General features: G+C 45.2%; 1 protein-coding gene across 4 annotated transcripts in view; it reads left to right on the forward strand.

The window, feature by feature from the left end:
• The window catches only part of IPO4 (importin 4), a 51213-nt gene that overhangs the window by 23084 nt on the left and 11578 nt on the right, over positions 1 to 16551 (forward strand). For 3 of the 4 annotated variants that reach the window (XM_061589073.1, XM_061589075.1, XM_061589076.1), the window contains 8 exons: positions 522 to 635; positions 1123 to 1236; positions 2171 to 2294; positions 3648 to 3759; positions 6286 to 6410; positions 13516 to 13593; positions 15191 to 15248; positions 16273 to 16378. In XM_061589073.1, coding sequence (XP_061445057.1) covers positions 522 to 635; positions 1123 to 1236; positions 2171 to 2294; positions 3648 to 3759; positions 6286 to 6410; positions 13516 to 13593; positions 15191 to 15248; positions 16273 to 16378 — 831 coding nt within the window. The remainder of the gene's footprint in view (positions 1 to 521; positions 636 to 1122; positions 1237 to 2170; positions 2295 to 3647; positions 3760 to 6285; positions 6411 to 13515; positions 13594 to 15190; positions 15249 to 16272; positions 16379 to 16551) is intronic. The other variant, XM_061589074.1, reaches the window with a different exon arrangement.

A 16551-nucleotide genomic window follows, 5' to 3' on the forward strand; every position in this document is an offset into this window, starting at 1 on the left:
TCTCTTAGGGTTTACAACACCCTTTCCCATGCATTAAGGTGGAATATAATGTATAAAAACAGAATCTGCAAAAGGCAACCATAAAGACATCATTTTAAAAAAATCAATGAAAAAGAGAAAATTTGAATTGCAAAGGCCTGTCTGAACAATCCAGTTTTCAGAAGACAGAAAGCAAGATGGTTCCCCCTGAAGCGCCACTGGTGGAGAGTTCCACAGGGCAGGGCCCGTCATGCTAAAGGCTCGGTCCCTGGTGAAGTGCCCCATCAGAGGTTCTCTGTGATCGGGTGGTGATTGACCATCTTGGTGCCTTCCAGATGTTGTTGTAGAACATCCACTCCCATCAGCCTCCCTCTGCATGGCCAGATGTCAGGGGTGATGTAGTTCAATAACATCTGGACAGAACTAGGTTAGGGAAGGGTGCTGTAGAGTGTCAGGCCCACGTGCTGTCGTTGTGTTGTAAGGAGTGTGTTCCTCCCCCCCTTTTCTCTCCATTTCACCCCAGGCCTTTTTCTTCCTCACAGAAGGCAAGATCTCGCCCTACCTCCCAGCCCTGATGGAACGGATGCTGTGCACCTTGAGTTCCCCCGGCAGCCCCCGCACCAAGGAGCTGGCCGTGAGCGCCATTGGGGCCATTGGTAATGCACACGCGCGCATGCACCCAGAGTGGGAGCCTGTTTGCTTTGAATCTTGGAAAAGATGGGATCAGCCTCCTCATAAGTGGGGCGGTATTCCTGGAAGGAGGAAGACCGTTCATGCCTGATGATTGGGGTGGTGGTGGTGGCGGGAACTATGCATTCACAAAGTTAAAACTCTGAGCTTTGGTGAAGGATGGTCCTCGGCTCAGTTTGCACAAGCCTGCTGTGATGTTGTTTGCTGGAAATGGCTTTTGAGTTTTCTGCTCCACCCAAATAGTAGTTAACAAAATCATTTTTGGGGGCAGGGTTGATAGAGAACTAGGATTCGTGGGTTCTTTTGACGGGAGGTAGGGAGTCGATCAGAATAAGCAGATTGTGCACATGCAGACCCCAAATCCTCTTAGATCTGCCGGGACCCAGAAATTCTGGATCTGTTCCTTGTACCGTGCTCATCCCCATGGTCTCCTTCCTTCCTTCCCACCTCTAGCTCAGGCTGCCCAGGGGTCCCTCTTGCCCTACTTCCAAGCCGTCATGGACCACCTGACGGGATACCTGCTCACCACCCGGGAAGACCTCAGACCGGCCCAGATTCAGTCTGTAGGTAAGCGAAGGTTTTCCCCACTTCCAAGTTCATGGTCGCAATTATAAGCTTACATGGGCCGATAAATACAGTTGGCCAAGGACCGCTGTCTCATTGAGCTCATTGGGACTGACTTCCGAGTAAGCTTCCTGTCGGGTTCATGTAGTGAAAGAGGAGTTGCAAAACAAGTTTAGGTTTTGGATGAGCGTCAGGGCTGCTCCCGTCGCCCAAGAGAGATCAGGAGTCCTTTTGAAGTGCTATGTAATTGCCATCGGGGGGAGGGGGGGTGATAAACTCCCCCTGACAAGCAGCTATGTGACATGGAAGTTCAACAGGTAGAGCATTCCTCATTTACTGGAGCTCCATCCTGGGGGGGGGAACCTTTCCTATTGAATTTCAGCTTCTCATGAAGCAGCTGCTTAAAATAAAATGCAGGAGCCCGGCTTGCGAGTAAGGTGGCAACCCAGACCTCCCCCTCCCAACCAGGGGCTGGCAGAAGGTAGACGGCAACCTACTGGATTGTTTGCAGTAGGCTGTTTGCAAACGACGAGGGAATTTAGCAACAGCAACACCAAAGAAGGCCCCATCCCAAAATTGGACATTTTGAATGGAGATTTCTACCCATCCCCTCCGGCTTATCTCGGTGTCTGAGTTTGTGGGGTGCAGCTGGCCCTGCCCTTTAAGCCACCATTTTGTGCCTTGGTCTGCCCCCGCCCCCAAACATACGGCCTGTAAGTCCATCAAGACCTGCTTGAATTATTAGTTGCGCTTTGCTGGTATCACAAAAGGTTCCCCGACGGTCAGCAGACAGAAGGGTGCAGTGTAAATAGCAAGAATTACAATGAGCCGGGGGTGTTGGGGGAACTACCTGTCCCTCCCAAAGCCTGCCTCCCCCCTCTCCCTTTCCCAGCAGCCTCTGCTGCTCTCACAGCCTTGCGCTCTGCTTCCTCCCCAGAGACGGTGGCTGTCCTCGCCAGCGTCATGGACAGGGACGTCTTCTTGCCACTGGCCGACAAGTGCTGCCAGTTCGGGCTGGAACTCTGCAACCAAGTGGACGATCCGGACTTGCGGCGCTGCACGTAAGTCAGCGCCCCCCCCCCCAGGCTGGATGGGAACAGGGTGACCCATCAATTTCCCATTGTTACTTCCGTCTGGTGGAGATCCGTGGTGGGTGTGAGAGTTTTGTCTGTGTTGTCGAATTGCTCACCTGTGGTGAGATTTTTTTTTGGGGGGGGGAGAAGGGTCCCATTGCTTGGTGGCATTAGAAGGCTTGCTTCTGCATGCAGAGGGTCCCAGGTTTGATTCCCAACATTTCCAATTAAAAGGAGGTGGCTAGCAGGTGATGGGGAAAGGTCTATGCCAGTTTGGCTGCTCCCATTCTGAGGAGGCGGCCACCAACTCGGATGGCTTTAAAACAGGGTTAGGCAAATTAATGGAGGATCATTAGGCTACTGATGTCTATGTACTACCTCCACTGCCTGAAGTGCAATGCTTCTAAATACCAGTTGCTGGAAACCGCAGGAGGGGAGAGTGCTCTGGTAGTCAGGCCCTGCTCCTGGGCTTTGCATTTGGGCATCTGGTTGGCCTTTGTGAGAAGAGGGTGCCTGCCTAGATGGGCCACTGGCCTGATCCAGCAGCGCTCTTGTTATGCTCTTCTGGGCAGACAAACTAGTGGTCGGACTTGGCGAGAGGCAGTGTCACCTGCCGCTCGGCGCAGTTCAAGGTGGTGTTAGCGTTGACTTTTGAAGCCCTGCATTGTGACGCATTTCCAGATGGCCCAGATGACTGTCAGCCCCATTTATTTAGGCATTTAACAGAGAACCAAAGTCTCCAAGGAGAGCCAGGGGAACGCCATTTTGGTACCTCCTTGTGAACTGGTGAGCAGAATGAATCTCATGGGAATATCTGGGAATGCTGAGTCTGTTATCTTGGCAGCTGATGTGGAGAAACATCCACTAGCTCAGCCTGGCCCTGTTGGTATGCTTGAGTATGTGGCTGAGAAAAGTGTAGGAAAAATGAGGCCTCTTAAAGATTATTTTTTTACCCAGCTAAAGTCATTGAAGCAAAAAGCTGAGGATCAATGATTAAACTAAGAAGAAAAGGCTTAAATTTCTGTCTTCCAGGCAATCAGAACCAGGATGGGATGATAGATGGCCTAAGGCAGCTTTTGCCAACCTGGCAATCTCCAGGTGTTTTGGACTACAACTTCTGTTAGCCCCAGCATGGCTCTGCTGGCCAGAGCTGATAAGAGCTATAGTCCAAAGTATCTGGAGGGCACCAGGATGGTGAAGACTTGGACCGCTCTGGCATTGGCTGTCCAGAATCTTGAGAAGAATGAGGTCCACTTTCCATCTGCAATGTGATCCTTCCTTTTTAAAAACTGGAGGCCAATGAGAAATGCAGTTGCTTAAAATAAATCTTCATTGCACCAGGTACAGCCTCTTTGGTTCGCTGGCTGCTGTGTTAGAGGACTCCATTGCTCCATACCTGCCTCGCATCACCACGCTGATGATCTATTCTCTCAAATCCACAGAAGGCATTGAGGTGAGCGCAATGCCCATGTTTTTCAAAGATTTGTCTTGGCAGCCCTGGAGAGCTAGAATCATGATTTTTAATCTGTCTAATCTATCTAATCTATCTATCTAATATATATATAAAAGAAAGGTTTCCAACAGGCATTTAAACATTAAAACTGAAGGTGCCTGGTGAGAACTGGGCTACCTACTCTCATATATATAAAACCTTTCTGTCCCGCCAGGCTTATGCAGGCCATTAAGAAGTTGTCTTTTTACAATAGTTGACTTTTGTTTTTATTGTATTTTTAATGGTTTTTACTGTGTATGGCGTGTTATTTGTTGCAAACCGCTTTGATTAAATAAAATAGCAGGTAAATAGAGCTAGGGTCTCTTAGTGAGCTGCTTCCCCAGTTAGAGAGGAGGGGGGATTCTTGGGTCCAAGGGACCTTAGGGACCACCTGAATCCTTGCATCCCTGCTTGATTACTGAGATCATCTGCTGGAATATTATTGGTCATCCCTGAGTTGGTGAGGCTCATCAGGCAACAAGGTGCTGGTTTTAATCTATAAAGCCTTACATGGCTTAGGATCACAATACCTGATTGACCACCTCTCCCGACAAGAACCTACCTGTACACTATGCTCAACATCCAAGGCCACCCTCCGGGTGCCTACTCCGAGGGAAGTTGGGAGTCTGGCAACAAGGAAGAGGGCCTTCTCAGTGGTGGCCCCCAAATTATGGAATGATCCCTGTGACAAGGTGTGCCTGGCGCCAACACTGTTATCTTTTTGGCGCCAGGTCAAGACTTTCCTCTTCTCCCAGGCATTTTAGCATGTGTTTTTAATTTTTTTAAAATTGTATTTTTAAATTGTTATGGTGTTTTCAAATTTGTGTATTTCTTTTTTTTGTTTTTAATTGCCCAGAGAGCTTCGGCTATGGGGCAGTATTTAAATGTAATAAATAAATAACAAGAAGAAACCAAGCCTTTATTGTCTTTGGCCCAGTCCCATGGTATCCTCTGCCAGTAGAGATTCAGCAGGCGCCTTCTGCCTTTAAACACCTGCTGAAAACTTGTTTATGCCACCAGACTTATGCAGTCGGTTGAGAAGGTATCTTTCTGTACTAGTTAGTTATTGATTCCTGGTTTTAATTTTTTATATGGCTTTTTCATGTATTTATGTATGTTGTAAACTGCTTTGATTTTTTTTTTTATGAACAGCGGTATATAAATAAAATTCTGCCAGTATTCTGAGAATGGAGCATATGTCTGTTCTTCCCCCCCCAGCCAAAAAAAATGGGGCAAGTAAAGCAGAGAGAGGAGGTTTGAGTGCCTGTCTTAAGGGAGGGGAGCCACAACTCAAACTGCACCTCCTTATGATAGTCTTTTAAGAACCATCCAGGAAGAAATTGAGCAAAGAGTCTTGTGGCACTCAAAAGACATCTTTATTTTGATATCTTCTTTTCTGGCCTAGAGCGCATTTCATTAAAAAAACATGGAGTTGGCACACACTTGAACTTAAAAGCATATTCATGGTGTGTGGAGCAAGAGAAAAACTGTAAACGTTGAGGCCAAAGTACTATGAATTGTAGGCGGAAAAGTCTGTGGCACTTGGTATCGCTGCTGTGTTTTAGTGCCCATCTTCTTAAATTTCTTGTGCTAACTGAGCAGGTGAGAGACCCTTGGTGATTATTATGAGTGAATGATTATGGGTGCTAGTAGGACCCTATGAATCCATTTTCTTTTTCACAACACAACGTTAGGATTATTTATTTTTTACCTCGTTTCCTGTACAGAAAGCACTCAAAAGCGTCTTCCAAAAGTTTAGAAGCAAAGAAATTGCTTCTAAACTATACAAGTAATAAAATGTTAATCTTTCAGGCCTGCAAGCATTGCGTGGCAGTTGAATTAACTAAAGTTTTACTTGAGTAACTGAGCGGGGCATGACTTCAGCTGTTCTGGCGGCACTTTAAAGTTGCTTTTCTTTTCTTTTTAAGACTATTTTTGGTTCAAGCTTGCTTCATTAACAGGGGATTGAACAAGAAAACATTTCAGCTGATGTCTTCTGGAACTGAGGGATCGATTTTGTTCTGTTTTGCTCGGCTTACGCTCCCTTCCATTGGTAGTTTGAAATAGTACGTATCCGGAGGTCAAGGCATAGAATGTAGGAAGCTGCTGTCTGTCTTGTTCAGGACACTGACAGGCAGCAGCTTTTCAGGATTTCAGACAAGGAATCTCTCCCAGCCAGAGCTTGAGATGCTGGCCATTGAACCTGGCACTGTCTGTGTGCAAAGCAAATGCTCTGCCCGAGTTAGGACCCTTCCCCAAGTCTTGGTGATGCATATAAAAAGTTTAATTGAATAGCTAAAAATCAGGTGGGGACTCATTTAAAAATTCTTGGGTCTCCTAACAGGCCTCTGTGGTGCAAAAGCAGTTTGGTGAATGATGGGTATTGTTGATGATTAATAAATGCTCTCCCAGTGTCTGGGGGCCCACTTCTGTTAAAAGTTCCTTCTTACGTCTCTTGTTGGGGGGTTTTTCATCTGCCTTGCCTAGCCTCACTGCGGCACCGGAAATTCTTTCCTTTTGTTTGACGATGAGGAAGAAGAGGAGGCCGAGGTGGAGGGAGATGAGAGCCTGACCGATGAGGAGGAGGAAGATGACGACTCCGAGATTACAGGGTAGTTAACCAATCATGGGAGGGTTTGTTGGGAGATTTTCTTTGTTAAGTGATGGGAGCCTCTACCTCACTGGTAGGAAATGTCCAAGGTGGGGGCAGCCAATGTGGTGCCCACCAGATGTGGCAGGACTATAACTCTCATCAGCCCCAGTAAGCATGGCCGGCCAGTGGTCAGGGATGATGGGAGTTGTAGTCCAGCAATATCTGGAGGACTTCACATTGGAATTCCCTCCCCTTTAAATATTAGACAGGTGCTGTTTCTGTTATCTTTTCAGTGCCTACTGAAGGCCTTCCTCTTTCAACAAGCCTTTTAGGTAGAGACTTTATCCCATTCTGCATTTTAAGATATTTTAAAGATGTTTTCTTTTTAAAGCACTAAAAAACCCGCATCTGTTCGCCATCCTGTGCTTCCTTTGGGAGGAAAGGCAGGATATAAATGTAAATACTATGACAACGATGACTTTTTTTGAACAGTTATTATTCTCAAGTCCTTCTCTCTAGATAGATTTTTCGCCCACTGGATAGTGATGGAGTTGGAACTGGGCAAGTGGGAGGGGAATATATTGTTGGTGGTAGATTTGGGTTTCAAAGGTGTGTATATGTGTGTGTGTGTCTTTGTAAATCTGGGAGGCCATCAACCAAGCTGCCTGGCGATGGTGTAGAGCCTCGTCCCACAGCTCCAGTCCTCATCAGGATTGTCAAGCTACTGTATATCTGGGCTGTATTCCGTCACACCGAATGCTTGGGTGCTTTTTTATACGATGCTATACATTCCTGCATGCAGAAAACTAGACTAGACCCTTTCCCCCTGACATGCTAGTCTTCTGTGTGTGCGTGTGGAGGAGCAGCCTATTGGGTGAGCCCCCTTCCTGCCGCTTTCGTGCAGTCTGAAGTGAAGCACTCCAGACTTGGGTAGAGGGTACTGAAGGTAGAGCCTGACACTGATTTTATGCCTTCTACGTTAAAATTTACCTTTGTAGTCCCTTTAGTACCACCCCCTGTATATGTGGGTGGGTGGGTGGACTTCCGGTGAGATTTCTCTTCCGGTAAGACACGCTTTTTGTGTATGCTCAATTTTTTGCTTTTAATGACCTGAAACTGACTTCTACTCTCAGAAATTTATCTCTGAGTACTCATTTGCAAGCCTCTATAGAACTAGTACACTTTGTTTAACAAAGGAGGCTGCAAACCGAAAGAGCAGAAACATCATTAATCACCGGCTGCAGACATAGCCATTAATTACGCCACCTGATGAACTTAAATTCTAGAAGTCAACTGAGGCAGCACTACAATAAATCTAACAATTATTGTTACATCGAGGCAAACTTATCTAAAAAGTCTCTGAGCTGCTTCTGGAACTGAGAACGATACTGTTTCATTACAAGCTATTTTAAGCTTTGCATGCAAATGGCCTCACTAAGGAGTCGTCAGCAGCAGAGGGGAACGGAAATGGAGGAGGATACTACGACAAGTAAATTTCAAGCTAAAATAACGAAATATTTTCCATATATTCATATTTCCATATATTCATGACCAATCACATCTCCTATCACACACCCAAACTGCCCAAGAAATTAATCCTCTACCATCAGTGTTTCATGAATGGACTTTAGACCAACCCTTTTCAGTAAAAGCATATGCTGCCAATATAGCTGCTAAAACCTTGGCTGAGGAGCTGATAGACGCAAGCTTTAATTGTACTACAAACTCAGTGACTGAGGGTCCTCCCTCGGAGGTGATCACTATTGACTCATACCATGAACCCCAGAGACAACCACCATCCGTACTTGAATTGAATACAGAGGCATACCATCTAACATCCACATCTCTTTCTGCGTCTAAGACTTCTGGTTCTGGATGGCAAGCCCTCCTGTTTGAAGAATTGAGCCTGGTCAAAGTGTATATCGCAGAAACAAACAACCTGCTTACCACTCTGGTGAAAACACTCGGGTCGCACTTCCCTCAGACTACTATGGAACACGGAACTTTAGCATCTCCGCCATCTACCACTGTACAACAGAACTCGAATGCTGGAGGAGCTGTTAAAAACATCAATAAGCTTTCGAAGAAACTCTCCTCAGGCGCGGGAAAGCAGAAACAAACAAGAACATCTAAGAAACCAAAGAACATTAAAAACACCAAACCTACCCCTGAAAGAAAAATGAACTTTAAGCCATTATTTAAGCTTCTTGATACTCAGACGCCGAATTACATCTCTACGGAACAAGCCAAGACCAAATCTAATAATATAATCCATCCACAAAAGAATGGCACTTCTCCAAAACAAGGGGGCAAATTCTTTAGTTTCGACCCCCAAAATAAGGCTGGGGAACCAAGCACTCTGCTGCCGACACCACGACTGAATATAAGACCAGCCTCTATTAATACTCAACGTCACTTTTGGAATCCTGTACTTCAACTGGATAAATTGGTAGTGTCATACAACCAGAGGGCTCCGGGACGTTGGCCCTCCTTTCCAAGCATTCCATTTTTGGATAACTGTTTTGCTCAAATTTTGCATCCTTTATACCGTACGAATTATATTAAGTCCATGGTTAATGTATCCTTTAAAACTGACCATTGGCGCTTGATTGTCACCCTGCACTCTTCAGACACTGCCAATCAGATTTATCGTATAAAGGAGAACCTCAAGACTAGGGGTTTAACAATTTACTATATAAACTCTGCCTCTCCTTCATCATTAGTGAACTATATTTCTCAATCTCCTAGCGTGACTTCCACTGAGATAGAGATGTCATCAGCCTATGACACCCTGGGGTCTCCTCTACAGCCCAGTCCTCCAATGTCATCTCATTCCTCTGCTTTCCCTAGTCGGATCCAAACTCTGTCAACTTTAATGCATGAATTGGAGCCGGAGGAGCTCCAACTTACGGAATTATACTCTCAATTACCGGATATAGAGCGTGTGATGATTATCAACAAGCTACATCAACTAACTCAACGACTAGTGGATATGAAGTCTGATAAGAGCCCCTTGGAAAAAAACTCCTATTCTTCCCTACTGGATACAGACCATCTTCCAACTAAGTCAATTCAAACGATGAACAAATATACAATTCCCGTTAAGACATCCGGCGCGATATTCACGGACACCACAGGATCCTTAAATCGAATAGACGTACTACACTGACATTCTCCTCGTATAACAACCTCACCATATGGAGCTATAACAGCCCTCTCTTCAATATTCTCCTGCAACAACCGAAAAGCACTGTTGACAAACCCTCCCTTACAGCTTTTATCATGGAATATAGCAGGATGGAGTGCTAAGCAAAACAATTTAGAACTGACTACCTACCTGAAACAATATGACATAATTTTCCTCCAGGAGACCTGGAACACCCATAATCTATCGTTGGATGATTATACTTCTATCGACCTACCAGCAAAGCCATCTATGGGTAAAAATAAAGGCAGAGCCAAAGGAGGTATGGCGATTCTAATGTCCGCTTCATTGATGGCTCATCTCAGAAACATTCATCCATGTAATGATGTTGCCATAGTTGTCCTGATGACGTTTCACACTTTATCCTTTCTTCTAATTAATGTTTATATCCCTCCACCCTTGACAAGGGCACACACTGATCAAATATGGGATGATTTAGACACTTATATAACAGAGCTGGAGGCCTGGTACCCCAAAGCCCTAATAATTATTATGGGAGACTTTAATGTCAGGATTGGTCCCAATAATGATATTCTCATGGCATCAAAACTGTGGGGGGGTGAGGAGAACAAACATCATGTCTATCACTTTGATAGGACCTCTAAAGACCACAGGGTTAACTACCCGGGAATCTGCCTAACCCATTTAATTGGAACTCGGAACCTTATTATCCTCAATGAACTAAATCCCTTGGATAAATGTGCCGAATACACCTACATTTCCAACAGAGGAAGCAGCGTAATCGATTACGCAATAATTTCGCACCAGTTACTGAACGCAATAGTTAATTTTTCCGTGGGTACGAGACAAGATAGTGACCATCTGCCTCTAACTCTATTAATCTAACTAAAAGAGAAAAATTGATTAGATGTGGAAATTAACTCGGTAGCTAACTTAGCGTGCTACCCATTTAGGAGATCCATCTGGTCTCCTCAAATAGCTTCTAGAATAGCAGCCTTTATCTCCTCCCCTTCTGCCCAGTCCATCCAAGAGCAACTAGGGAATACCTCTAACCTTTCAACGCCCCTAAGTGTTTTTGATTCACTGACAGCGACCTTAAACTCTCTCCTAGTTCCCAATTTCCTACCATCAGGGCAAACTTAAGAGTTGGTCTCCCAAGATGGTTTGACAAAGAATGTATAAGCGCCAAGAGACAACTAAGACAGGTATATTTACAATATCGTCAGCATAATGTCAGTACTCTCCCTTCTGAGTACTATATCATTAAAAGGAAATATAAGTCCCTAATAGCCACCAAAAAGAGACAAACACAGTATGAGGACTGGAAGTCCCTAATACATGCAGCCAAAACCAAAAACTCACAAAGATTCTGGTCCCTTGTTTCTGGAACCTTGAGATCCACCAATTTTGTTCCATGTAATATTCCTCCTTACATATGGGAACAATATTTTACAGATACGCAAGAGGGTACATGCGTTATCCCCCCAAAGTATCCCTTTACTTTTGATCTTGAAAATCTACCAGTATGGACACCAGTCTCTCAGAAAGAAATAATAGATTTAATTGGGGGCTTAAAACGTGCGAAGGCCCTGGGCTGTGACAATCTACCCCCTGAGCTCTTGAAGAGTCATCAAGACTGGTGGGCTCCCATATTGGCTAATTTATTTACTTCCATAAATAATACTGGCCATTTCCCCGAGACTTGGCATGAAACTATAGTTATTCCTGTTTACAAAAAAGGTCCAAGAGAGGATCCCTCTAACTACAGACCAATTAGCCTTCTCTCAGTAATAGGAAAACTTTACGCTTCCTACCTGAAAGGAAAATTGGCCTCCTGGATGGAGGAGGAAAACATCTTGGGAAGGGAACAGGCAGGATTTAGGAGTGGAAGCTCTGTCCTAGACCACTGTATACTCTTAAATCATCTGGCAGAAAAATACAGGAACTGACTGGGGAACGGCCTATTTGTCGCTTTTGTGGATTTAAAATCTGCCTTTGATTCCATCCCAAGGGACAAATTATGGGCTAAACTGGCAAAAACAACAATCGAGAAAAGATTGCTTCTTCTAATTTATAATTTGCATCTGAATACCACACTCCGTGTCCGTTGTGGAAGCGATGGGGGTCTGACCAACTCGATCCCCATAAAGAAAGGGGTTAGACAAGGCTGTGTCCTGGCCCCCCTACTTTTCAATCTCTTCTTGAATGATCTGGGAAAGAGGTGTCTCTCCCCAAATCTCCATGCGCCCAAAGTCAGTGAACATAGATGCCCTATTCTGCTTTATGCAGATGACACGGCTCTTCTATCATTCTCTAAAGTGGGCCTCAAACACCTGTTGCGAATTTTCATGTCATATTGTACTGACAATCACTTAACTATAAATTTTTCCAAAACTAAAATCGTGGCTTTCACAAAACGATCCACAGTCTCCGAATGGATCATTAACGGTCAACCAATTGCCCAAGTCACGTGTTATAAATACCTTGGCATTATGTTTCATTCCTCCCTCTCTTGGGCTCCACATATCCGTGCGGTGGTTAGGACGGCCCGGACCACAGCGAAGAATATTCTATGCTTCTTTTACACCAAAGGAGGGCAGTTTATCCCCACGGCTATTCAAGTCTTTAGAACTAAGATCATTCCTCAACTACTGTATGGTGCCCCTCTTTGGATTTCAGCCTATAACTCCTCTATAGAAACAGTACTTTCAAACTTTCTGCGTCAAATCTTCGGTGTGCCAAGATGTGTCCCGAATGCTGCTCTTAGCTTAGAGGTATGCCTACCTTCGATCGAATGTCAAGCATGGTCTCTCGCGTTCAATTACTGGACCAAACTCTCCTATAACTGTCCATCTGGATATTTAGCATTCCTCTGGAAAGATTCTTATCTTTCCACGTGGATGAAAACCTTTCATAACAAACTCCCTAGGTTAGGCTTCTCCATAGAACACTTATCCTCCCTAGATCCAGTAATGGTCAGACATACCATCCGAACCAGACTTAGACATAGACCTCCAAAGCTCATTCGCTGCTGCATCCAAAACCTGCTCACCCTTATACCACAAGCTGAGCTCTGACCCTCTGAACCATGCCCCATATCTGGACTACTTAACAGTTCCCAAATACCGACATGCATTTGCTAAGGCTAGATTTAACTGTTTAACCTCAGCACTATTGGAAGGGAGATATCAGGGAATAGCCTATGATCAACGCATTTGCCCTTGCAAGGCGGGTGATCTGGAAACCCTCTCACATGTTCTTTTTGCCATTATACTCACACAAACGCTATAAATACATTATTCCAATTACAAAAAAGTATCCCAATAAATCTCTTGAGTGTTTGTTACTTTGTCTCCTGAATGGCTCAAATAGGCCTCAAACGAGGTCTGTTGCTAAATTTGTCTATGCAGCCCAGTTTAAACGGTTAAAATCTTCCTTTTGAAACCTCCACAATAGCTTTTTCCTCTCTGTTCTATTTTATTCAGAGCTATTATATTTTATTCATTGTACTATTTTACATATGTATTTTATATTCTCTGTACGGGTCTCTGACCGCAATAAATATTTGAATTTGAATTTGGGTGGGTGGATGGATGGATGGAAGGAAGGAATCACTCACTCAACCTTGCTCTGGATCCCTATAAGGATTCCATTAATCACATTTACATTCATATTGTATTTTATGTATTTTAATTAATTTTAATGTTTTTGTGATTTTACCTTTTACAATTTTATTATGTACGTGTTTGGTTTTATTTTTGTAAGCCGCCCCATTATAGAGCAGAAGGGCGGGACAGAAATATTTTAAATAAATAAACAATAAATAGATCCGCCTGGGCGTGAACCAGTCCTTAGGAGAACACTCTAGGTGTAAGATTCTGACTTGGGGCTTGGATCTGACTTGTAGCTTGGGAAGAGGCTAGTCCCAATTTTCTCTTTCCTCTCTGTCCCCTTGTAGGTTGAATGTGGGAAGTGCCTTCATGGATGAAAAGGAAGATGCATGCGTGGCTTTGGGGGAGATTGCCACAGGGGCCTGGTACGTACCTCTGTGCGTGTGCGCGTGTGCATGTGGCCTTAGCTCCTGGGCAGCCTCATGTGTTTAAAAAGAGCTCTGCAACTGGGTCAAACCAAAGCGGGGGGCATCTAGTCCAGCCTCTTCTCACAGCGACCAACCAGATGCCCCAGTGGGTAGGACCTGAGCGTAACAGCACTACTCTTCCCACAGGTGCTTCCCAGCAAGTGACATTCAGAGGTATACTGCCTCTGACAGTGGAAGGATGACACAGCTGTGGAAAAGCATACCTTAGTCCACCCTACGTATCATTCAATTTATAATTTATATACGGCTTCATATATTAAAAAAACTCTAAGCAGTTTAAATGTATTAAAATCTCTCTCTCTCTCTCTCTCTCTGTGTATATATATATATATATATACACACACACATACACACACACACTTATATTTAAAATACCATAAAAACCTTATATGTATATATACACACACACACACACATTAGGGGTTTGCCCTGGTGTGCTTTCTGTGCCAACCCTCCCACCCACATACACAGGTATCCCAACCCTCTGCCCCAGGAACTCCCAAACATATACACACCCCTGTGTGTGATCACACCTCAGCCACTCCCAAGCATATGCACACACCAGACACTCCCAAACACGCACACAGGCAACTCCTGTAAGTTTTGAAAGGTGATGACAGTTGTTAGGAGACTGCTGTTCCCCTCACAGAGTTACAATCCCCAGAATTCCCTGGGAAGAGGGATTGATTGTTACACCACTCTGGTAATTGTAGCTCTGTGAGGGGAATGGGAGTCTCCTCCTAACAACTCTTAACAAACCACATTTCCCAGGATTCTTTAGGGAAAGCTATGAGAAATACCTGAAAGACCACCTCCTGCCCTACAGACCCGCCCGGGTGTTGAGATCAGCAGAGGGGGCCCTTATGGTAGTTCCGCCACCCTTGCAAGCTGCTGGGGCTGGGACTGGGGCTGGGAGAGAGCAAGCCTTCTCTGTGGCAGCCCCTAAGTTGTGGAACTCCCTCCCCGCTGAGTTATGTCTGGCTACCTCACTGTACAGCTTTAGGCAAATGCTGCACACCTCTTTACCCTGGTTTCTGATACACAAGATGTGTATTTTCAAGACCTACCCTGTGATTTTTGGTTCGTTTTAATTGTTGTATTTTCAAATTTGTTTGACCTGCCCTGGGGCCTTTGGGTGAAAGGCAGGCAATAAATCTAAATAATAACTATATGTAAAGTCGTATGATACTGACTTAAATATATGGGGCAGATGGGACCTAAGTTCCCCACACACACACAAGTTTGCTTCCAGGCTTGCGGAGAGAGTGGGGAAAGCAAGTGGTGAAGAGGGAGGGCTTCTGGATGGCACACACAAGGTACAAATAAGTGCAGGGGAGAGGAGAGCGTGTGGCCTTTCAGATGTTGCTGGACTAACAGCTCCCATCACCCTTGACCACTGACTGCGGTGTCTGATGGGAGTTGGAACCCACCAACATCTGGAGGGCTGCAGGTTCCCCACCCTAGAGCTCATGGGGAGAGACGACAGCTCTTATCACACTAACACCGCCCCTCTTTTTTTTTGGTTTCATCTCAGTGTGGCCTTCCTGCCTTTCCTAGAGACCTGCTTCCAGGAAGTCTTCAGGCTATTAGAGGTAACACTGGGCCAGGCGGGGTTAAAAGACCCTTGCGCGAAGGGGTGCAGGAAGGAAAGTAAGGTGCTTGTACCTAGAAAGGGTTGGGAGACATTCGCTTGGCACCTTTCGGATAGGGGTGTCTTACACAGGCATGTAGGAAGCTGACTTATACGGAGTCAAAGCACTGGCCCACTTAGCCTGCACGGACTGACAGTGCAGGGGAAATTCTCAGCCCTACCCAAAGTTGCTGGCAGGGATGGAACCTGGGGCCTTCTTAAATGCAAAGCAGATGCCCCGCCGCTGAGCGACAGTCCCCTTCCATCTCTTATGAGCCCAGCAGGGAAGGGGCTAGAAGGTGGTTGCCTTTGCGCAATGCTGTAAGCAGCAGGAGTTGCAGCGCAAATTAGGGAAGAAGGGGAGGGGGGAATAAATACTGGCTGAAGTCAGATCAGAAGAGGGTGCGTCTCCTCTGAAAAAGGTAAGCTCCACAATGACACATGGGGGATGGTAGGTGGAATGAAATGTGGCCACTGAGGGATCTAGTATAGGGAGACTCTTTAGAATGCGTGGGTGGTTATTATTATCTGTTAATTTATGAATCGGCTTTTACATTCATCACAAGGCATCTTACAAACATATACCGTAAAAACTGGTTTTTGGAAACAGTACCAAAAACGCAACTAAAGAGGTGTAAAAACAATACAAAGTGCAGTGCAGACAGCGGGTGCCTCTTGCATCATCATTATTATTATATTTATATGCCAGCCTTCTTCCCAGCGGGAGCATCTTGGCAGGGATATTGTTTCACAAAATGGGGCAGCCACACTGAAAGCGCTGCTCCGAGTTACCGTGGAGCAAGCGAGCTTCTGATACCTTTGGGAACTTTAAGGAGAAAATTCCCTGCAGAATGCAGCGGGCGTAGAAAGGGTAAGGCAGTCTCTCGGGTAGCCTGGCCCTAAGCTGTATAGGGCCTTTGAACATTAAGTTTGAAAACGTATGTTTGAAGCGCAGTGAAAGTCTTGATTCCTCCGTCTCTTTCCAGTATCCCTACATTAATGTCCGGAAATCTGCTTTCAATACTCTGGGGCATTTCTGCATCTCGTTGCATAGCGTTTGTGAGCGTGATCCGTCTGAACCTCACAGTGCTGGTGAGTGACCAGTGTGACGGGGGGGGGAGAGAGGAGGAAGGTGACGATCTTTGAAGCATGCCCTTTTAGTGAGGAGACACTACCTTTAGCAATTGAGCAGAGGAGCATTTGGACAAGCATGATCACTGCTTCCCTTCTGAGGGGGGAAAAATTCTCAAACAATGACAGGATAT

The sequence above is a fragment of the Rhineura floridana genome, chromosome 11 (assembly GCF_030035675.1).
Source record: "Rhineura floridana isolate rRhiFlo1 chromosome 11, rRhiFlo1.hap2, whole genome shotgun sequence".
Taxonomy (NCBI): Eukaryota; Metazoa; Chordata; class Lepidosauria; order Squamata; family Rhineuridae; genus Rhineura; species Rhineura floridana.